Here is a 23,466-nt window from a genome sequence, read left to right as displayed (position 1 = left end):
ACCAGGAAGAGAACTGTAATGCTCACATTCTAAGTAGAGAGGGGATTTGGGGCCACCACATCCTACCTTTTGCTTCCCACGGTCCAATATTTTTGATGCATGAGCTTTTGGCTGCTTACATTTTATTGCTTTCTAGTGGGAACTGGTTTCTCCACCCATTCTCACTGTCTGTGATCTCAGTTCCTCACTCTTCCTGCAGCCTGAGGTCTGAGAGTGGGAGGGAAGGAAGAGAGAGGCACTGTCATGTAGAGCATGAATTTGGCTACAGATGTAACCCAGTTCACTTCTTTTCTTGGTCAAAGCAAAAAAAAAAAAAAAAAAAAAAGTGTGGGAATCATGTGATCAGAATGTTGATCAAGTGTATAGGACTGAATAGGTCGAAGTTTAATGTATCTTATGGAAGCTGGACTCGGATAATTTCCCTGTAATGAATCCATCTCTGAAGAGTCTTTTTCCAAAAACAAAAAACAAAAAGTAAAAAAACATTGTCTTCTGTAACCTGTCCAGATACTTTTTAATGTGACCGCTGGTGTCTTAGAGAAGCCGACAGCTTAGGTGCTTTCTATCAGCAGAGAAATGTGGGCTCGAAAGCTTTTCCCCTAAACAAACGTGTTGTGTAACGTCCACGCTGACTCAGAATACAGGTGCGTGCTCTAGCTCTGAGAAGGTAGAAGAAGGGGGAGAGCCCAGCCCAGACAAGGTGTGGGGGAGGAAAGGCAGCACCCAGTAGCAAAGGCCACCCTGTGCCGCAGCCTTAGCCGAAACCGCATCTCTGGGAAAGGGCTCCTTGCTGCCTGTTTGTATCCCTGAGTCACCACAGACCCCCACCCTCCAACGTGGGATGTTAACCTCGGCCCAATATGGAGATTAGCTGCAGAGCCGAAGCAGAGTCCCAAAGGAGCTTCGGTTCTGCAGAATCTGTACAGCCTTCTTCACCGTGCACTGACCAGACGTTGGGGCTCGGGAAATCCGAGCTGAGGACCGGAATTCCTCAAGGTAAGAAGACACCCCTCCCCCCCCCCCCCCCCCAGGAAATGGACTCCTCCAATTTTCTCACATGATTATTCAGGCCCTTTCACTTTTCCATATATAGGAGTCACTCAGGAGCGAGCCGTGACCAGCCGGAGAGAGTGACACGTCGGTACTCAGGCCCGCCCTCCTCACCATCCTCACCTTCCCCACCTTCCCCTCACGTGCGCACAGGCAGTTCCCCAGAAGCGAGCCCTGTAGCTCTGCCAAAGACAAGCCTGTTGGGTTCCCGGGGGAGAAAAAAAAAAAAAAAAAAGGCAACCACACAAAACCACTTCAGGCAAAGTCAACAGCGTTGAAATCGTTACCTTGAAGAAACCCAGTGGAGAAGCGTGCAAAGATGAATGGCCCGGTGGACGGCTTGTGTGACCACTCTCTAAGTGAAGAAGGAGCCTTCATGTTCACCTCGGAGTCTGTAGGAGAGGGACACCCGGGTAAGTAGGTGGCTGTGGACCGAGGACAGCCTGTGCCAGGGGAGCCATTTTCCCCGGGGCCTTAAAACCAATCTGTGTTCGTTACCGTGAGGGGTCTCTGGAGGCACCATAGGAGGCGTCTTTTAATTCTATTAATTTACTAGTTTTGGAAAACAGTCACTGATTAGGAAATGAGAAGTTGTCAGTTAATGAAGCCAAGCGTTCATGCTGCCACCCACAGCCAGCATCTCTGCACGATGAGGCCGCTACAGGGAACACACGTTGGGTTGACTAAACATATTACACGTCTAACATGTATCGGATATCAGCTTTATATATTGGGGGGCAAGACAAAGCTTTATCATTGAGCGACTTAAATCAACAGAGAATGTTCCAGTGTTCCCTCCAACAAGACTGTGGTCACTAAGTGTTGCACGTAAAGCATGTGTATAGTCTAGGAACGAACAGCACATTCCAGTAGTCGCTGAGACAGATCTCCCGGTCCTGAAAGCCTCAGGTATATTATCTATGAGCAGTACAGATGACCTCCTGAAGAGGAAGAACATTTGAGTATTTTCTGGTGCTGTGCGGAAATGGGAGAGGCTCGTGTGCGAACGTGAGGACCATGATCAGAGCCTCAGGCCGTAGGTCAGTGGTTCTCAGACATCAGGGAGCATCAGCATCACCCAGTAGGCTTGTTAAGGCAGAGTGCCGGACCCCACCCCCAGACTTTTCTGATTTCGTAGATCTTGGGTGAGGCTCAAGGTTTGCATTTTTACTAAGTTCTCAGGAGATGCTTTTGCTGCTGCTGCTGTGGGAACCACACTTTGTGAACCACTGCTCAAGAAGAATCTTGGGAGCTGGGCACACTGACTTATTCTTTATGCACTTTTTCAAAATTCATCTGAGAAATTAAAGTTTTGGTAACTTATCACCAAGGCTACCTTCTTTTCATCTGCCTCATCCATGTTATTTCAGAGCTTGTAACTCAGCTGTAGACATCTCCTTCCATATGCTGTAGCTGGTGGTTCTCAACTGGGGGCGGTTTTGCCCCCTTTCTCCCAAGAACATTTTGTAATGTCTGAAAACATTTTTCGTTGTCTGTCATAACTCTGCTGTGAGGGGTTGGGGGTGCCACTGGCATTTAGTGGATAGAGGCCACGTGTGCTTCTAAACATCCTGAATGCACAAGACCATCTCCCCTGCAGCAAAGAATTTTCTGGCCCCCAATGTCAGTAACAGTTTCTCACTGCTGTTAAGAAACCTTGGTTTAAACTCAGTTTTGTATGTGACTTAGCTCAGTTCGAAACAAATAGCCCCTTTCATTGTGTGTAACTTTATAAAGTCTCCGGGTGCTTGGGCACGCGGTGGCCAGAGGTCCCATAGTACACACCGCGGTGTGCTCAGTGGACAGAAGAAAAATTCTAGCCAATCAAATGGCCGTGTTGTCTATTTAATGATAGCCTTTCAGTCTGTCTGACTCTCCTTTCAGTTGCCACAATCAATTAACTGTCCACGTAAGTCAGCTTCCTCTAAGCTTGAGGACTTGTTGCTTGTCATTCCAGTGCTGAATTCTTCCACCAGCAGGATAAAATGAATGCTTTTTCAACTTCCAAGAAAACCACCTATGAGCTATCTTACAGCTACTGAGTGATACTAATAGAAATTCTGAAAGCCTAAAGAAACAGTTCAGAAAGAGCCTCCTTACACGTTATTTCAGTCTGCGGAGCTGTCTCAACACCCTTGCTCATCTCGGCTTTATCCCTAATACCCCTTATCCCAGTCCCCCGTGTGGACTGGGGACATGTGACCTGCGTCCTTGAAACAAGCAGAGTCATCCGTGGTCAGCATGTGAGTAACCCTAGGAGTCCTGATGGAGATATTTTAGTAGCAGGCTTTCATTAGTAGGGGTGTGCAGAGGCCGTGGCATCAGACAAACCTGGATTTACAGCAGGGATCTGTCACTGGAGTGGGGTGCCTAGAAAGCCCGAAAGTTTAGTGGCAGTTTCTCAAGGAAAGGTTAGAGAATTCACCTTTAATGGCAGATTAACATTTTAAGTTACATTGACGTGAATGTTTTAAATGATGCGCTTAGGACAGCAGAGCGCTTGATTCTGGATCTAGATTCTTCATATAAAAACCAAAAAACAAAAACAAAATAGGAGGACACAAGGAAACTTTTGGAGGTGACAGATATGTTTCTTACCTTGTTTATGGTGATGATAACGTGAGAGTACTCACATGTCCAAACTCCTCAAATTATATACTTTAATTTTATGCAGGTAAGTTTTGTACACCAATTATACCTCAATAAAACTGGGAAAAACTGTATTAATTTATTAAGAGCCAACTCTGGAGACGCCTGGGTGGCTCAGTTGGTTGAGTGTCTAACTTTGGCTCAGGTCACGATCTCATGGTTTGTGGGTTTGAGCCCCGTGCACTCTGTCAGTGCAGAACCTGCTTGGGATTCTCTCTCTCCCTCTCTCTCTCAGCCCCTACCTTGCTCTCTCTCTCAAAAATAAGTAAATAAACATTAAAAAAAGTCAACTCTGCGGGTATTTTGAACATTAAATGAGATGTAATATGTATAAATAGGTGTCGCTTTTATTTCTGAATCTGTAAACATTGACTGTTTGCACAACCCCAAAGCAAGAGCGGACTTTTCCAGAGTGCCACTGAGGGGTCTGCATGCTCAGCCATGTGGAATTCTTAAGGCAAGTAGTGGAAAAATAAGGTCAAATCCCTGCTTCTGTTGAGCTGTGGTCAGCCCCCACCTTGACTGAGGTCAAACCCAGCTAGAACATCTAGCCTTCAGGGGGCTGAGTGGCAGTGGGGATGATCTGAGAGCTGCCTGTGGAAATGTTCAGTAGAACAGCAATGATGTGTAGAGGTTCTCTTATGGAGTTTCTACAGCTGGGGTGGTGGATTCGGGCTTGGTGTTGTGTACACAGTATATTTCAGCTCATGGAATCTGCAGAGAAATGTATCTGTTTGTCCCATCTGATTTTACGTGTTGGCACCTAATCTTACTGACATCATTAGCTATTTTAACTTCTTTTTTTTTTATAATTATACATTTTAATGATCATATCCACTTGTTAAATATTTTTATATCTATATCTATATCTATCTATCTATGTATATATGTACATATTAATGTTTATTTATTTTTGAGAGAGAGAGAGAGTGTGCGAGTCAGGGGTGGAACAGAGAGAGAGGGAGACAGAGGATCTGAAGCAGGCTCCTCACTGACAGCAGACAGCCCGATGTGGGGCTAGAACTCAGGAACCACGGGATCATGACCTGAGCTGAAGTCAGACACTCAACCACTGAGCCACCCAGTCCCCCCAGCTATTTTAACTTCTATTTCTAGGAGCTTTCTAGATTTTAGACTTAAAGGGAATATCTTAAAGAATGAGAGACTTTTTAGTAGGAGAATGTGTGTGTGTGTGTGTGTGTGTGTGTGTGTGTGTGTGTGTATCTGTGTGTGTCTGTGTAAATTGCTATAGTCTTTTAGAACTGATTTTGGAACGTATGTCTTTTTTGGGGGAATGCTACGACTTCATGTAATATACATCATCCAAAATTAGGCAGAAATGGGATGAAATAAAAATTTCAAAATTTCCTAATTATGTATATTTAAAGAAGTGTCCTCTTTGGTAGATAGATTTCATATGTAAGCTTACCAAATACCTGATTATTTTGATACTTCAGTCTGTTAGACCCACTATCTCTGTGATTCTTATACATGTTCCTTCTCCTCCAGACAAGATCTGCGACCAGATCAGTGATGCCGTGCTGGATGCCCATCTGAGGCAGGACCCCAATGCCAAGGTGGCCTGTGGTAAGAGATGTCTACTCCCTGCTAAAGACCTCAGTGGGCTGGGCTCGAGGTCTTTGCCTGTGCTGAGGCCCTCGGAACAACAGAGAGCCAGGGGCTCCAGTGCCTGGAGGACCCCCGAGGTGATCACGGTTGCAGCCGAATCAGGGCCTTGGCCAAGGTCATGGGGCAGGGGTGCCCAGAAGGGAGACCAGAGCCCCTCTGTCCTCACTGTGTGCTGCACAGATGGCTCCTTCCCTCTCCAGTGCCTCCCTAGCCCCTGCGTTGAGCACCACTGGGACCTGTGCCTTCTGAGGGTACACTTCACCCTGAGATATATCTTTGTGAATGGCCAGTGAGGAGGTTGGCCCGCCCTGATCTCAGGACCTCAGCCTGCGGTGGAATATTAGCAACAAGGGGCGGGAGAGGCCTCCCGGAGGCATGTTGACAGCATTCTTTATGACAACCACCTGCCACCGTTGTCTCACTTTGAGCCACGCGGCAGTCGTAACGTTGTCTTCATGTACAGTTGGGGAAGCCGAATTAGGCTAAATAAGTGGTCCAACACCACGTGAGAAGGACGGGGTCACTGTGAAAGTGAGGTGTGACCGGGTCTGTCCAAAGCGTAGTTCTCTGGGCAGCATTCACACACGGTCAGCACTTCTGCCAGGATTTACTCTGCTTGTTAGCATTGTTCCCTCATTTCTGGCACTCGTAAGACTCTTCGTGAGTCCCTTTATCAGTGCTGTGCGGGGGTCCAGGAGTGGCGCTCCCCTCGGCTGGCCCGTGGCCGCTGACCTTGCCCCCTCTCTCGCAGAGACGGTGTGTAAGACGGGCATGGTGCTACTCTGCGGAGAGATCACCTCCACGGCCACAGTGGACTACCAGAGGGTGGTGAGAAGCACCATCAGGCACATCGGCTACGACGACTCCGCCAAGGGTGAGGCGGGCCCCCGGGTCTGAAATGTGTGGGCGCCCCCGCCTCCGTGTCAGATCCGAGGCTCTCTGTCCTCTGCCAGTGCAGATACCAACTGGGAGAAAAGAACATTCCTTGGCCCGCCTGGCAGGTCAGGAGTCACGGTCTCTGGCGATAGCATGGCGGCCCACGGGATGGCGCCCGGTTGAACTAGCCCGTGTCCATCTGTTGTCGCCTCTGGTCTTGGTGCTGGCAAAGGCTTTGGAAGAGAGAAGCACCGAGTAAAGGGAGCCGCCCTCCGCTGGGGAGATGTTCTCTGCCGGGCGTGGGCGCTGGTCTTTGTATTTGTCCTCTTCATCGTTTGAGGCCCTCTGCCGTACTCCTGCAGACGAGGCAACTGAGGCTTGGAGTCGTAAATAATTTGCACGAGGTGACAGCCAGTAGTAGGTGGCCCTTTGGAGACTCCTGCGCTTGCTGCTTCAAGATGCCGCTTCTCGTTCTAGACCAGGAAAAACAAAGTGACTCAGTCCAGAACTGGTACTCGTGGCAGGTGGAAGGAGACAGGCTGGCCGAGGTTGGCCCCAGTGGCAGGCAGTGTGGGAGCTTGTATCCCAGGGAAGGGACCCAGGCCCTGGCAGGAATCGAGGAGGAGCACCGTGATCAGGCCGGGGTGACAGCTGGAAAGAATGGGGGATGGGGGGGACTAGCAGCAGAGTCCAACATCTAAGACAAGGTAGGGTGGGAAAGGGTCCGGTTTGGAGAGGCACCAGAGGACAGGGTGCGAGAGTCAGATGCTGAGGGCCTGTGCACACGGACTTGCCACTTATGGGTTCTTGAGGGTGACGTGTGCCACCTCTGTGGGTCGGGGCAGGCTGGAACGATGTGCTGCATGTGTGTGAGTGAGAGTCCCTCACCGCTGAGGGTGCAGACACACAAGCTCCGTGCAGCCACCTTCTGACCCGCCTAGAGTACTCACTCAGCACACGGAAGTGGACACAGAACCAATGAGCACAGGCTCATTCTGCCAGTCAGCACAGTGTTCTGGAGGAAGCACATTGTCCCAGACCAGCAGCTTCCCAACATGTCACCATGCACCGCTACACCTGTTCTACCAGGAAAAGGCGGTTATTTAAGACGTGTAGACCTTATTCAAGAACAAGCCTTGTTCTGCACTAGGTGGAAGGGAAACTTCCCAGGAGGCAATGTGTGCTGGCAGGAGAGGGCGAGAGAGAGCCCAGCTCTGCTGCTGACTGCATCTCGGCACGCCCAGCTTGTCGCTCTGCCTGCACCCAGAGGACCCCACACAGCGACACAGTACGGTGGCTGCACTAAGAGGGCCCCGGGCTAACCGCCCCGCACTGCTCTTGGCTGTACAGTCGCTGCTCCTCTCCCCTTGGTCCCCTGAATTCTGTTTTTCCAAATCACTTGGAGCCCTTGATGGATTCTCAGGGCTGAGAAGCTTCACTGTCCAGAGAGCGATTAGGGAAAATGCAAAATATTTAATGCACAATCGGTGAGTCCTTGGCAGGCCTCTAAAGATGGCTCATTGGTTTGTGTGTTCAAAAACATTCGCTGGGAACAGGAACCTGCAGAGGACAAAGGCATCCTGGTGCTTCTGGAGTGGGGGCACTGCCTGGCATTAAATGGCACAGTATGGGGTGCCCAGCGGCGAGTCGGTGGGAGGGAGGGAGGGGGGAAGGTCCAGGGACGTTTATTGAGAGCTGATCAGATTTGGGCGTGTGGGGATGGGGAGCTGGAGGAAGAGCATTCTAGACAGAGACCTAGCGGAGGTAGGAAAGTGTGCCTCGCAGAAGGCTAGCCCTGAGTGAGTCTGTGTTGGCTGGGGCAGTTCAGCTGGGAGGGGCTGGGTGGACCCGAGTCATCTCAGTTCTCCTTCACCGGGCAGCAGGCCCCACGTGAAGCATGGACATAAACAACAGCCTGGATATGGGTCAGTTGGTTGGTTTTAGTAAAGCTCACACTGGCAGCGTAGGTAGAATAGACTGGAAAGAGAGTGACAGTTACTCGGCTTGTCACCAATACTTGGCCTGGTAGTAGAGCCTCTGTGAGTTTCAGCCCCTCAGTCACGCAGTGCCCACGGCCGGGCCCGGCAAGGCCCGAGGGCCCACAGGGAGAAGATCGCGCTGTCGGTGCCCAGTGGCCCCTTCTGGGGCTCCGGGGGCGGGGCTGCCACTCACCAGCAACGAGTTCTTCCCAGGGGCTGGGAAGAACAGCTTCCATGTGTGTGCCTGAACTTTGGGGGTGGGCAGACGTGGCCGTGGCCTCCAGAGGTGTGGCTTTTCCATTTGGCTTCAGGCCCTGTGCAGAGCTTGGGATCAGAGGACTCTAGCTCTGGGAGCCTCTCTGGATAGTTCACGTGCACTGTCTTTGTTCAGTGTGTTTCATACGTGGATTACGCCTAGGCTTCCGAACAGCAGTGCTGGAAGGCGATTTTCAGCCTGGGTCTTGGAACGTGCCTCCAGAAGGGTAAGGGGGCAGGGCCACGAGTCACCCAGCGCAGCCGCAGCCGTTATCTGGTTTTCATCTTGCCGTTCTGTGTAGAATATAGATTTCTAATCTAGGTATAATTTAATGTAGTAAAATGCGCCGTGGAGGATTTTCTTCGACCAGCCTTCCAGATGATAACATGGGATGGACACATGGCCTTCCCCATCCTGGGCCTCAGCTCTGCCCAACAGGTCCCAGACAGATCCCAGCTGGTTAGAGACCGCCCACCCCCACACGAAATGCCGTGTCGGGAGCTGAGCAGTCTGCCAGGACGCTGGAAGCCACCCTCTGTCTGACATGTGTCCCCACGAAGGCCTGCTTTCCCTTCTGCTTAGGCTTTGACTTCAAGACCTGCAATGTGCTGGTAGCTCTGGAGCAGCAGTCCCCGGATATTGCCCAGTGTGTACATTTGGACAGAAACGAAGAAGACGTTGGGGCCGGAGACCAGGTGACCACACGTGGAGTGCAGGGTCAGGGGTCAGGATAGCATTGTCTGTGTCAGCCCTGGCTCTGACCTGCACTGAGTTGACAGCTGGGAAGTTCATGAGTAATGGATTGGACACGCTGTGGGGTAGACCCCCCTCATCCTAGCAGGAGCTCCCGGGGGGAGGGGTCCGTGCGCCTGGAATAAATTAGGACACCCCTGCTTCAGGGCAGCGACTTGAGGGCACGGCCTGCTTGTGGAAGACTGTGGTCGCCGATGCCCAATTTGGGCTTGTCCCCCTCTCCCAGAGCATTGTCTTGTCTTCCTGTCCACAAGTGCCCCCGCCTCCCCGTGCAGATGTTATACATGCACAGGGCACCCAATACAGCCACGCTTTAGATGAGAAGATAAAATGCGTATTGCTCCGTTGACGCTCTCCTCCAGGGTCTGATGTTCGGCTATGCCACCGACGAGACAGAAGAGTGTATGCCCCTCACTATTATCCTCGCCCACAAACTCAATGCCCGAATGGCGGAACTCAGACGCTCCGGGGTCCTCCCCTGGCTGAGGCCTGACTCCAAGACCCAGGTGAGCCTCCTCCTGCCCCCCTCCCGTGGAGCCCCAGACACACACTGGGGACCCAGACACCCCTCTGGGTCCTCTTGGTACTTGTCATTGTTGGCATCAAAATGGTCAGTCCGGGCACTCAAAATATTTTTGGTTGTGAAAAGAACTATTTATCTGAAAACTTTTCAGATCTACATGTTTTCTCCCCTAATGTTTATTGTGAAAAGTCTCAAAAATACAGAAAAATGGAAAGAACGGTTCTGGATTTTTTTTTTTTTTTTTTTTTTTTTTTTTGCCTTCTTAGCATATGTTGACTCTGGCAATGTGGTTCCCTGGTTCCTGCCACACATTTACTTCTTAATTGGCTGCACACTTTTGGTCACTGCCCGTCCACACCCACAGGTCTCCACACCTTGAGCAAGGTCTGAATGCCGAGTTGACAAGGGCCATCCGTGCCTCGCTGTGGCCCTTTATCACTGTTTCTCGCAAAAAGGCTTTCCCGTTGCTGTTTTGGACTCTCTGTTCCCATGGGCCCTGACCTCTCTGCTCTGGACCGTGGGGAAATCCTCACCGGAGTCCACATGTGAAGGCCGGCGATGATGCAAATGTTAGCGCATGTGGGTGGAGGCGCCCCGTCCACCTCCCCTCTCCACGTCCCTGCCCCGTGTCACCCTGGCGGCCCTGTTGGCCCCTTTCCCGGGGCTTTCTCCCCTGGTTCGTCTCCCACCCCCCAACGGGTCCTTGGCACTTTTGCACACCCTATCCCCTTCCTGCACCCAATTCCTACTTTGTCACACTCAGCCAAAGCTTTCACCTGTAGGGTGTCTGGATCAGCAGCCCTGCTTCTCATTCCCCCTACACACATGTGTGCCGGAGAGCCATCGTGTGCAGCCTCACGATCACCTCCTCCTCGGCTCCAGGGAGGGCCATGGTGCCCCCCCCCCATCCTGCTCAGCACCCCCTCTGTCTCCACCCAGCCTCGCTCCATGTTTTGCCTAGAGAGCACCTCTTCTGCTCCAGCCTGGTTCCCAGGCCACAGCAGGGATCTGCGCCGTGCCCTCCCAAGGACTTTCCCTGTCTGGAAACTCCACTTAACTCCCTTTGGACTTTTAATTTCCTAATACTGGCTCGGAATCCTTTACAATTTTCTGCTTCCCGCAGGGGGAGAACCCCCCGCTTGTTATGTTGGCATCGAAGCCCCTTATGGTCTTCCAGTTTTACCTTCCTCTACCTCCCCACCCCAGTCCTTGCTTAGTCTGAGTTACTTCACTCCCTAGTGCTTTGTGCCTCTGCTCCCGCCCTTCGCCTCTCCTGGGATCTGCTCTGTTGCTTCCTGTCCGTCAGTGGCCAGGAAGCTCCCACCTCCCGTGGTTTCCCCGGTGGCCACCACCAGACGGGGCCTTCTCTTGCCCCCGGACTTGGCATTTGGCGCATGCGGTTGTATAGCTCAGCATGGCTGACCGTGACCGTGACCGTCCCTTCGCCCCCGTTGCACAGAGGCGCGTCCACCCGACCGCAGGTGCGAGGCCACGCGGGGCACAGGTTGCAACTCTCTGAACCCGGGACAAGGACTTGCATGTGTGGCCTACAGCCGACCTTTCCTGGTGTTCTCCACATGCCTCCATCATCAGCATTCCTCAGCTGCTCTTCGAGGTCCCGGGGCGGGAGAGCTCAAATACGAAGACTGCAGTGGTATCAAAGGAACGGGCGCACGGCGGCTGGCGCACCCGGCTCCGTCGTGCGCCAGAGCTGCGCTGTGTCGGGAGGCAGGAGGCACGTTTGCAGAAAACAGAAGCCTAGAACAGAGGCTGGAGGAAGGAGAGCGCTGGGGCTCCCCTTTTCCTTGTGTGGCAGTGAGACCCAGAAGCACCGCGGTGGGGCCCGGCTGAAGAGGGAAGGCCCTTGTCATCCCGCTCAGCAGTGGAGGGGTGGGGGCGGGGGTGTGCTCCTCCGGGGTTTCTCCTCCTGCAGGGATACATGGAATTCTCTTAATGCTACTTTGGATACCAAAGTCCGCCTCACTCCCCTACCGCGGGGGAGCCGAGCCCCGGGCATCTCAGGGGCAGGGGTGTGTGTCTGGCCCCACCGCCCGAGGGCCCCTGCACACAGCTGCCTGGAGGTGAGCGGCACCGTGCCAGGACCGGTTTCTAGGCCGGCTCCATGGCCTGTTTGTGAAGGACTCTCATCATCTGACCAGAGTGTGAACTGTGAACAGGACGAGTGTTTCCACCCGAGCAAATTCTGGCTGCTGATATTGAGAACCGAGCGGCAGTACAGACGGCTATTTTTGTACCTGGTCAGAGTTGTGTTTTCCGTGGTGTGTTCCCCACCCCGCCCCCCATCTTGCTGACATGATGAGCGAAGAGGCATGCTCGGAACCCTCGGCTCGGCCACAGCCCTGTGGTTCTGCGTGGAAGGAAGGCTGCCTGGGCTCAGGGCTGGCAGCGGGGGAGCGGAGGAGGCGGGCCTTCTCCCAGGGCCTGATGCTGATGCAGTGGATCTGGTCCCAGAGCCGGTCACAGGGCCTCCCCTCCTGGGGGCCCCCGCCCCAACTCCAGCAGCCTGTCACAGCTGTGTGCATGTAGCCCAGGATTTAAAGGTTGGTCTTGGGACACAGATGTCACTGTGCACCTGCCCCTCGAACGAGGGTCAGACATCACATGGGAAGGGCTCTTTCCCTTCCTTCTTCCGGATCCTATCCTCTTGCTCTTTGAACCAGGCAGGGCACAGAGCGGGAGTTTGATGCAGGCCCAGTGTTTGGCGGATATCTGAGGGCCTCGGGCGGGCAGAGACCCTGCTGCAGGCACGTCCCCGGGGAGGCACTGTTTGCTGTCCCGTGGTCCTCTCAAGGCCCTGGGGTAGGAAGTAAGGCTGCCAGCTAGGGAAACCTGGCGTAGCCGCGTTCCCACAGGCCCCACACACCCCAGGCCTCCTCTGGGCACTGCTCTTGTGGGTCCACACTGCCCTGGGTGGCACTCGGGCCTGGGGCTCCCTCCCATGTGTCCCTCGGGATCTTGAGTGACAGCCTTCTGCTGGGCAGAGCCCCAGCTACCAGGCCACAGAGCTCCAGGTCAGAGCCCGGCTCTGCTGGCTGTGTGGTCTTGACCAAGGTGTTCATGTTCTGAAGCCCCAGCTCTCCCGTCTTTAACACAGGGCTGCCAGCAGCTTCTCACAGCTTCTGGCACGGCTTCCCGCATAGAGAACACTGCAGTCCGAGCCGGTTTCCCTCCAGCCTCATCCGCCATCCTCACTGTCCCCTTCCCTTTCGTTCCGCAAGCCCGGGGTGCCCAGACCGCAGTCCTCTGTTACCAGTCAGACCAGGCTGTGGCATCGGGTTCTCACACTCACTGACTTGTCACTATAGCACAAGGTCTCTGAGGAAGGATTTTGTCTGTGCTGCTACGGGAACGACACCAGCTTTGGGATCAGGCAGAACCGAGTCTGGCTCTTTGGCTTTCCGCTGACTGCTGTGTAACTTCAGATGAATTGCTTCGATTCTCCCGGCCTGGTTTTTTTCTCATTTGTGAAGTGGAGATGATAATGCCTGTCTTGCCGGGATGGCCGAAATGTGAATTGATCATGCGCAGATGGCCCCACCGGGGTAGAAGCAAGCATTAGAACTGCCCCTGTGGCTCGACCTGCAAGGGCACCGCAGGCGGGTTCCTTCCCTCCAATGTGCTCTCAGCTTTTTTTCCTTTCTTTTGCTCAAACACCCGGAGGCTGGCCTTCCCAAGCTTGCTGCTCCATTTCTGCCAGCCTGACTTGAGCCCTTCTCACCCTGTCCCTACAGCAGACCAGTCCTCTGGCCCCACACACTTCCAGAGCTCCTCCACTGAGGGACTGGGGCAGCCGGCGTGGCTCATGGACACCTGTGCTCCTTGGCAGGAGCCAGGATACCTTGGCTCTGTGCCACAGAGGGTCAGAAAAGGGCTTTGGCCAGGGGGGATTCGTGGCACCCAGAACCCGCTGAGATAGAAGGGGAGGAGGCTAGTTGGGTGACAAATAAAGAGGAAACTCTGCAACCCTGAGTCTCTAAGTGGCACTAATTGTGGTCATAGCTGGGAATAGCTTATGCCTCATGCCCAGTCATCCCCTGGCACTGGGCAGCTACTCAAATACAAGAATGTGTCAGATTAACTTTTCTGGAGGTCCTTGGAGGACAGGAGGGCCCCCCCCCCCACCTTCGTTTGGATCCTGGGAGCCCCGCCTGCCATCTGAGTGTCTGTGCCTGGCCGCGGTGTGTCCTCAGTTCAGGGCAGGGCCTCACAAAGTCTCCCCTGCCCTTGTGACCCGACAGGTGACAGTTCAGTACATACAGGACAACGGCGCAGTCATCCCCGTGCGCATCCACACCATCGTCATCTCCGTGCAGCACAATGAAGACATAACGCTGGAGGACATGCGCCAGGCCCTGAAGGAGCAGGTGATCGAGGCCGTGGTGCCAGCCAAATACCTGGACGAAGACACCGTTTACCACCTGCAGCCCAGCGGGCGGTTTGTCATCGGAGGTCCCCAGGTGCGCCCTTGCCTCAGAGCAGATCTCTCCTGATTTGTCTTTGTTACTGGGGTTGCTCACCTCCCTGGGCGCAAAGGAGGAGGTGGCTTTGTGTGACTCAGCCACGCCCGGCCCTGGACACAACATGAGGTCAGCTCACACTCCCTGGGGCCTGCTGTCCATGTGTCAGTGCAGGAGGAATTGGGGACATGTCCCCAGGACTCTCCCACCTCGTGCAGCCTGGCCCTCCCTCTCCAGACATGTCATACTGCCCCATGCTGCCGCCTTGCCCTGCTGAGATGCCAGCTCACCTTTGCGGATGACTGGCCTTTCCTAGGTGGCATCACTGGGTCTTTGCCACAGGTTATGTTCAACTCGTATTGGGGCAGGTTTTAGGGGGGGACCCCTACTGTCCCCTTTCTCCTGTACGGCAGGAGAGAGGACATAGAGATCGGCAGAGCACGTCTGAGAGGCTGCTGACCTCTGCCAGGGGCGCCTCAGAGGGGATGTGTTACTGCAAAGCGGAGCCCCCGTAACGGGTTCCGTGACCAAATGTAGTGCAGAAACACAGGGGGAAAGAAAGGCAAAGCTTACTGTCATTTCTTGCAGGACTTCCCAAAGCCTAGATGTGCTAGTGGGAAGTGTGGATCTCTAAGCAGGGGGATAGAGTACGTGGTCTTTCCCCAAAGTACTCGACACGGAGCCCCTGCCCTTTTAAAACATCATTACTGGGACCCCCAGGTGGCTCTGTTGGTTGAGTATCTGACTCTTGATTTCAGCTCAGGTCAAGGCCCCAGGTTCATGGGATCGAGCCCTGAGTCAGGCTCCAAGCCTGGGATTCTGTCTCTCCTGGGGCGTGGGTAGCTCAGTCTGTTAAGCAGCCGACTTTGGCTTAAGGTCATGACCTGGTGGTTCATGAGTTCAAGCCCCACATCAAGCTCTCTGCTGTCAGTGTGGAGCCTGCTTTGGATCCTCTGTACTCCCCGCTCCTCTCTGCCCTCCCCCACTCTCTCTCTCTCTCTTTCTGTCTGTCTCTTTGTCTCTTTGTCTCTTTCTCTCTTCTTCTTCCTCTGCCCCTCCCCCCCTTCAAAAAAACAAAAAACAAACCATCATTACTGCCCAATGTCGCACAGAGCAGACACTCGAGGAAACGCCAGCCAGGGCCACGGCCCAGGGTGTGTGTGTCGAGGCTCAGGGCCCTCCTGCAGCTCGGATTTCCCTATCACAACTGACTCAAAAACAGACTGAAGTAGGAGCTGGCTAGGATTCCAGGGAACCTCTGTCCCCTCGTTTGTACTTTCTGATGAGGCTCTGGCAGGTTACCTGGGTGCTGTAATGGGTCAGTGACTGAACTGGGGTGAGAGTGCAAGGTTTCTGGCTGACTCCCAGCTTTGGGGGCAGGGAGTGGGGGGAGGCGGGTCTTTGAAAAGTGCCCACGGGCAGCTTCAGGGCCCCCTTTCCCCGTTAGTGCGGTGGCCATCACGGTGCTGCAGCTGCCCGTCCGCCCTGCCCTGTGGGGACCCTGGTTCTCATATCCCCCCTCCATTTCTTCCTTTCTGTCTGCAGGGGGATGCGGGCGTCACTGGCCGCAAAATTATCGTGGACACCTATGGCGGTTGGGGGGCGCACGGTGGAGGGGCCTTCTCCGGGAAGGACTACACCAAGGTGGACCGTTCGGCAGCTTATGCTGCCCGCTGGGTGGCCAAGTCCCTGGTGAAAGCGGGACTCTGCCGGAGAGTGCTCGTGCAGGTGGGTCAGCCCCACTCCGACCACCCCACCTCTGCCCCGACTGAGGCCGTGCTGGCCTGCGGGGGGGGCCACACTCCTTGCCAAAGACTGTGACTGTGTGTTACATGGGGCATCGGGGCATGTACCCTGAAAACCTCAGGGAGGGAAAAAATGTTCAGGGAGAGAGGCACATACTGAATCTGCTCGCTGTGAAGATGGTGGAGATTCCTAGACAGACGAGGTTGGGGAGCGGGTCGGGCTAGGGATGGGTGGTTCCAGCTGCCCTTTTCTGAGGGCATCGGGATCTCCTGAAGGGCAGACCCCCTGCACAGAGGCTTTTGTCCCTGACCCTCGTCTCTTCTGGAAGGTTTCCTACGCCATCGGTGTGGCTGAGCCACTGTCCATTTCCATCTTCACCTATGGAACCTCTCAGAAGACAGAGAGAGAACTGCTAGATGTGGTCAACAAGAATTTCGACCTACGGCCCGGGGTCATCGTCAGGTAAATCACCGCCCCATCGCTGCCAGACGGGCCCTTCCTCCCCACCTCACCCAGATGTCTGGCTCCTCTGAAAGAGAAAGGGAAAAAAAGGACTTTCAGCCTCCCCGGAGCAGGAGGGCCTCCAAACTCCTAGCCCAGCTCAATGCACACCCCAAGGGCAAGATGTCTGCTTTTCAGGTTGAAGGGGGTGTCTAAGGTCCCTGCTGGCCCAGAGACACTGACCATCCAGGGGGGCCATCTTTGAGCTGGTGGGGGGTTGTAGGAAAGTAATCACAAGGCTGAATGCTGAGAATTGAGCTGGTGGGTCTGGTCCCATCGGCCCGTGTTTCTGAGGCCGCTCTTGCCTTGCGGAGCTTGGCCGTGTGGTTGGTCTGCACCAGGCCAGTAGAGTGGCAAGGAGAGAAAAGGAGGAAGGCACAGCAAGGCCAGAGTTCAGATTCTGAGTCCTGGGTGTGTCTGTGTAACCAGGCTGTCCCCGAACCTCTGAGCCTGTTTCCCGGGGGCCAGTGACAGTCACCTCATGAGATGTGGTGTGGCATAGACAGGAAATGTATGGGAAATTGCTCTGAGCAGTGACAGTCCACACTCTGTTTGTTAGTCCTGTGCTCGAAATTCAGAGAAACTCTGCTCCTTTTCCACTGAAAATGACCCTTTCCTCTGCTGACTGTGCAGGGACTTGGATTTGAAGAAGCCCATCTACCAGAAGACGGCGTGCTACGGCCATTTTGGAAGAAACGAGTTCCCATGGGAAATTCCCAAGAAGCTCGTGTTTTAGAGCTGGTGGGCGCAGGGCCTGCCTCGCCCTGGAAGCTTCTGGATTGGCACCTCTTGTCCATGACCCCAACTCTCAGATGTCCCAGACCCAGGGCCCTGACCGCTCCCCCCACCCCCCGCCGCTGCAGGGAGTGCCTTCCCCACCCACTGCCCCCTCCTGGACCAAGCTGCACCCCTAGGGCTAGCCCTGTGCTGTCGTCACTGTGAATGGCAGGGGGCTTGCTGGTGCCTGGGGTCAGACCTCCTCATGGCGGTAGTCACACTGTCCCCCTGCTTTTCCCTCAGACTGAGGCGATGTTAATTTAGTGGAAAAACCACCCCTGTGAAGAGTAAATCCCCCCACGCCTCCCCCCTGGCTGGTCCCCTCCTCCCTCACAGATCTCAGGGATCCTGGGTGGCTGGCTGTTCCCTTCCCATCTGTGGCCTGTGCCCTGAGCCAAGGGCCTTCACGGAGGCATCTCAGGCTAGGCATCCGACAGGGACAGGAACAGGGGCTGACACCTGCTGAGCAGCTATGGTGTGCGAGGGCCTGAGCCCTCGTTTCTTCTTCACCACAACATGGTGAGGTGACACCTCATTCCCAATTTCCATATGGGGAAACTGAGTCGCAGACCGCCTAGGTAACTTTCCCAAGGTCCTACAGCCACATGTGTCAGGACCCACACGTGATCCAGGGGCTTTGACTCGAGAGCCCGTACGCAGCCCCCAACCCTGTTCCCATCTCATGCCGGACGGAGGCCTGAGCAATGAGCACGCGGATTGAAAAGCAGCTCTGTGGCCTCTGTCCTGAAGACCTGAGCTTGCTGCTCACCTCTTGGTGAGCCCTGGGCAGGGATATGTGAAGTTAGGACAGAGAAGCAGCTTGTCCCAGCTCAGGTGGCCAGCCCCTTAGATGGGTCCGGAACCCCGTAGCTTCCAGCCCTTCTCTCTTTGGCCTCTTGGTCTGAATGCTGTTGGAATAAGTGTGTGAGCCCCTCAGACGCCCCTTCCAGAGAGGCCACTCGTAAGGGCCCAATATCTAATGTTAAGTAGTGACCCAGGTGGCGGAGCTGAACTCCTAGCGGTAGACAAGTTGGCTGAAGTGTCGTGAGGAGATTCTGCCTTTGCCAGGTGGCTCCCGGGGCACAGCACTCAAGGGGCCTGAGTGGTCCTCGGTGCGCTAAGGTCTTGGAAGCTGCACGTTCACCTGCCTTTCCGTCCCTGGCCAGCCCTGCCTCCCCCACCTGTCAGCCTGGGCCGCTGACAGCAGTGTCTCTGCCTTCTCCCTAGCTGCCCAGACCACAGGCTCAGGTAGGGGCCCCCAAGGGTCCCATAGAGCACTAAGGCCTGGGCTTTGGTCCAGGGTCCATGGCGCTGGTTCTGGCTGAACCAGGCAGCCCAAGAACCCTCATCTGGGGAGCAGATGGCCTGCATCTGGGCTCTAGGCCTGACGCACAAAGACCCCAAGCTTTTCTCCTTACGTCAGGGAAAAGGCAGCTCTTCAGGGGAGAAAAAGAAGGCCGATTTACCACAGAAACCTAGAGCTCGTGTCCGCTCCCAGCAAGTCTCAAGCTCCCTCCAGGAGAGGGAGGCACAAGCTTGCAGGCGGTCAATACCTCCCACCCAAGCCCTATTCAAAGTGAAAATTCAGAATTGCATGGTTGCCCCTCCCCCACTGGAGATAAAAGATCTTTTTTTGGACATTGTTGATATGAAACTCGAACCTTTATGTGTTGATAGTTCCTGCTGGGACAGTGAATAAACAACTACTCTGTGCTCGGTTTTTGTCTGCAAACCTTCAGACGTACCTCACCAGGAGCATCTCTATCCCCCCCAGCATAGAGGTGCCCTCTGCTCTGTGCCCCCACCCCCCGCCACCCACCACTGGAGCCCCCTGTTCCTGTCCGGGTGGGCTTCTCCAGCATGCACTAAGCTTTCCTCATCCACCAGCTACTGTGTTAAGTCACGGCATTTCCCTATTTATTCCCCACCGCACTCCGCTGAGTTTCACGGAGAAAACCTGAGGCCCAGAGGGTTAGGGATGTGACCGAGGGCACCTGTCTGGGAAGTGGGGCCCCGGTCTCCTGAGTGTGCTCTCTCCATCACCACGTGCTGCCGCCCAGGGCCTCGTCTGCCCTCCCTGCGTGGGAGTCAGCTGCAGTCAGACCGTCGTGAGGGGGGCACTGCGGCCATCGTTGTTCAATGACTGAATAACCGAAGTCAGAGGAAGTGAGTGAATGAGGGGTTTGGTATGCAGAGAGACGAGCCAAGCCTTTAAGTGGGTGTAAATGGGCACATTTCCCTCTCACACGTTGTGTGAGGAGAATTCACAGATGGAATTTTTATTAGAAGACTGTCGGAGCAGAAGGAAGGCCCTGCAAAGGCAGTCCTGAGGGTTGGTGAGGGCAGGGGCGGGACTTCCTGCTCCAAGCAGGCCGCGGGGAAGGGAATCCGCTCTGGAGAGACATCCGGGTCCAGGCTGAGGGGACAGCCACGTGAGGAGGCTTTGAGACGGGCTGGTCCCGGGTGCCAGGAAGGGCAGAAGAGCAGCGGAGACCTCGGATGTGGCGGAGAGGAGAAAGTCAAAGTCACCGTCTTGTCTGAGACAGTCTGTGACGTGAGCAGTCACTACATGGGCCATTCCGCGACATATTTTTCCTAGAACATCATCCACATTTTGTCAGAACACAAAAAGGCACGAGAAACATCGGAATGCTTGCCTGAGAGGGGAGGTGGTGAAGGACTGGGCTTTATTGGCACCAGAGGTCGAATAGTGAGAGCAAGGAGAAGCCACTTCTGGGCCACAAAGCCCTCAAGTGTCATAGTGCCATGGAAACGTGGCAGTGGTGAATTGGGGGTGGGGAGGGGCGGCCAGTGGGTAGAAGGAAGGCAGGACAGTGTAGTGTTCTTGGAAGCCAAGTGAGGATGGTGGGTTTGGGACCAGGGAGGGCTCACCCGTGTGAAACACTGATGGGGTCGATGACAAGAGGCCTGGAGGGTCTGCAGACATCACCCTGTGGAAGTGGGTGGTGGCTGGGAAAAGGAAGGAGAGTCATTAGGAAGATGTAAATATGGCCGTATTCCCCACCTCAACTGTAAGCCTTTGGTACCCCTAATACATTCTGAATAAAGTTTAGAGTACTAACTAAGCTGTACTGCCCTACGTGCCTGCCCAGTGTCCGTCTGTCTGCTCTTGTTCTGGACTCCACTCCTCACCACCACACTCCAAGCTCCCTAGCTGGTATGGCTTCCCCAAACAGGCCCAGCTCTATCTTGCCTCAGGCCCTTTGCACATGCCATTCTTTTATGACACTCTTCTGTCTTCGAATGGATGCTCTGTCTCATCCCGTAGGTTTCAGATGAAACTTCTGTCTTTCTGAAAAGCCCCTTCCTTGATAACCTCCCATCTGTACTCCCATTTTTAGTTTCTTGTTCAGTGTTTAACACAATGTGCAAATATGTGCTTCCTTCTTTAACCTCCTTGGGGCCCACCCCCCCTCATGACTCCTTCCATACCTACCACCCTTCCTTCTCTTCCCATAGTGGTTCCTCTGAGTCCTTCCAACCTCAAGAAAGATACTCCAGAAAGACACTCTCAGGGCACCTGGGTGGCTCAGCCAGTTAAACATCCAACCTCGGCTCTGATCATGATCTCATGGTTTGTGAGTTCGAGCCCCGCATCGGGCTCTGTGCTCACGGCTCGGAGCCTAGAGCCTTCTTCGGATTCTGTGTCTCCCTCTCTCTCTGCCCCTCCCCCGCTCATGCTCTGTCTCTTCCTCATAAATAAACATTAAAAAAAAAGACACTCTCAAACATCCTCCATAAATTATGCCCAACACCATCTTTAACTGCTGCTGGGCTATGAAAAGCTATGATTCTTTATGGATGTTAGTGCTTGATTGTTCATGCCTGTTGTCCCCATAGGACTCAGAATTGTTGGGGTCTTACCTTGTCCGCTCTGTTTGCCATTTCATACCTGGGTCCCGTGCAGGGCTTGGCCCAGGGTAGGTGTTCAATGTGATCATAGCAGAGAATGGATTCTAGATGTGTCCATCGCTCCTGCCCCCTGAGCTCCCCTTAGCAAAGAGGTTTTGTAAGAGATGAGGTTCCTACTTGCCCTCCGGCAGGGTCCGTGCCAGGCTCAGGTGCCCAGAGATAGAAATTACAATCATTCAACAGAATTTTTTCAAAGCATTCCTTATAAGAGTATAGCTCTGTGACTGTGACGACTTCTACAACAGTCACTCGGCATTTTAACATTTTGACACTAGATGTGGACGTGGGATGAAAACAAGATGACAAACCCCATTTCCCACGGAGATGCCAGAGGAAGGTGACATCAGGCGGGAGGCACTCGGGACACTCCTGTGGCAGGTATTGAGGATGGGGAGGAGGGAGCTTGGTCCAAAAGGTGTTTTGGAGTCGACAAAGGATGGAGGAGTGAGGAAATGAGAATTAGAAAGAATTTGCATCTCAGCAGTGGTAGGTTGGGGTGAGAGGCTTGGGGTGGGAACTTTAGAGGAAATTTCTGCCTGTGACAAATTCCCCAGAGTAGGCGTGACCCAGGCATAGTGTAAGAAGCAGTGGACATGACAGCCAAGGTATAGAAACAACCTAAGTGTTCATCAACAGACGACTGGATAAAGAAGATGGGGTACAGATGTGCAACGGGAATATTATTGAGCCATGAGAAAGGACATCCTACCATTTGCAACAATTGGGATGAATCTTGAGGGCATTATGCTAAGATAAGCTGGGCAGAGAGAGACAAATGCTCTACGATATCACTTTATGTGGAATCTTAAAAAACCAAACCCACAGGCACAGAACAGTCGCTACCAGGGGTTGTGGGGTGAGGGAAAAGGGGAGATCTCAGTCACATGGGACAAACTTCCCGTTAAAAAATGAATACGTTCCAGGGATCTATTGTGCAGCACGATGGTTATAGCTGGTGATACTGTATCATGTACTTGGAAGTGGCTAAGAGACTAAATCTTAAGTGTTGTCAACACAATCACGGAAACGGTAATTATGGATGTGTTAGAGGCGTCAATCATTTTGCAGTACGTAAGTGTATCAAATCAGCATGTTGCCCCCCTTAAACTTACACAATGATACCTGTCAATTATATCTGAATAAAGCTGGGGGGCAGGGGAAACGCAGTGTGACAGACACCTGGTCCCTGGGCTGTGAGGTCTTCTGCCTTCTTACCATGACACCTTCATGAGAGAGATTTAGAAGAAATAAGGAAAAGGCCCTGCGTTCCGGGTTTGGTTCATGGAGCCCCAGATGCAGAAAAATGTGAACAATTCACCATGGGAAACGGGAGACTTCACAGCCCCAACATCTGCGTCAAGGAGGGTAGTGGACGTCCCCTAACAGAAGGAGGCTGCATTGGACCCATGTGATGTGGCTCTCACAGGACAGTATGAAACTCAGAAGTTGCAAAGGAAATAAACTCGCCAAATCTGATTTCATAAAAATGAAACTTCCCATGCACTGGAGAAAAAACACGAAGGCAAAAGAAGGGACGAATGAAGAACTGTTTGCAATTTCCATTTAATGGAATCAGATCAATGAGACACAGCAGAATGCCCGGAGTAAATGGAAAAAGTACAAGGACAGGGGTACACAGATGGAAGGAAAGGGATGGGACAAACCGCAAGAAATGAAAACTGCTCAACTACCCCTCTCAAGAAATACACACTTTAAAAAATGCAATATTGTATTTTGGCAAACAGATGGCTGAACATTAAAAAGTTCTTAAAATCCAGAGCTGGCAATGAGGTAAGAGAGTGGGCATTCCCAAATACAGGTGACTTGGAATGAACTTTCTGGACGGAACTATGGTTCTTTGTTCTGAAAATTTAGGGGCCCCTGGGTGGCTCAGTCGGTTAAGTGTCCAATTGCGGCTCAGGTCATGATGTCATGGTTCGTGAGTTCAAATCCCGTGTTGGTCTCTGTGCTGACAGCTCAGATCCTGGAGCCTGCTTTGGATTCTGTGTCTCCCTCTTCCTCTGCCCCTCCCACCCCCCTCAAAAATAAATAAACATTAAAAAAATTTAAATGTCATGTTTGCCTGGTTTGGGTCAGAGGTTCCATCAAGATAGAGTGGGTCAGGTGTCATGCCCCGGCCTGAGGAGGGCAGGAGGTGAGGCCAGTGTGTGCCGAATTGAGGTAAAGAGGTGGAGGGGAGACTCTTGGGAAAGCTCAGGTCTGTTCTTGGCCACAGAAAAGCGGGGCTCCCCTCTTTTTGCCAAGGTTGAAGGGGCTCCCTCTGGGGTGTTTGCAGGAGCCCCCACGGGATGGCCC

At 53.5% G+C, this 23,466-nt stretch overlaps 1 protein-coding gene across 1 annotated transcript; it reads left to right on the top strand.

The window, feature by feature from the left end:
* Positions 1-684: 684 nt before the first annotated feature.
* Positions 685-18,930, top strand: MAT1A (methionine adenosyltransferase 1A). Its single transcript, XM_042908102.1, has 10 exons — positions 685-996; positions 1,094-1,463; positions 5,209-5,286; positions 6,080-6,202; positions 9,022-9,134; positions 9,555-9,698; positions 13,975-14,193; positions 15,739-15,921; positions 16,268-16,401; positions 17,074-18,930. The coding sequence occupies exons 2-10, from the start codon at positions 1,370-1,372 to the stop codon at positions 17,174-17,176; spliced, it is 1,191 nt and encodes a 396-aa protein (XP_042764036.1). The 5' UTR covers positions 685-996; positions 1,094-1,369; the 3' UTR covers positions 17,177-18,930.
* The last annotated feature ends 4,536 nt before the right edge of the window (positions 18,931-23,466 follow it).

This window comes from Panthera leo, chromosome D2, assembly GCF_018350215.1.
Source record: "Panthera leo isolate Ple1 chromosome D2, P.leo_Ple1_pat1.1, whole genome shotgun sequence".
Taxonomy (NCBI): Eukaryota; Metazoa; Chordata; class Mammalia; order Carnivora; family Felidae; genus Panthera; species Panthera leo.
The sequence above is the reverse complement of the archived record's forward strand: the minus strand, read 5'-3'. Positions and strand labels throughout refer to the sequence as shown.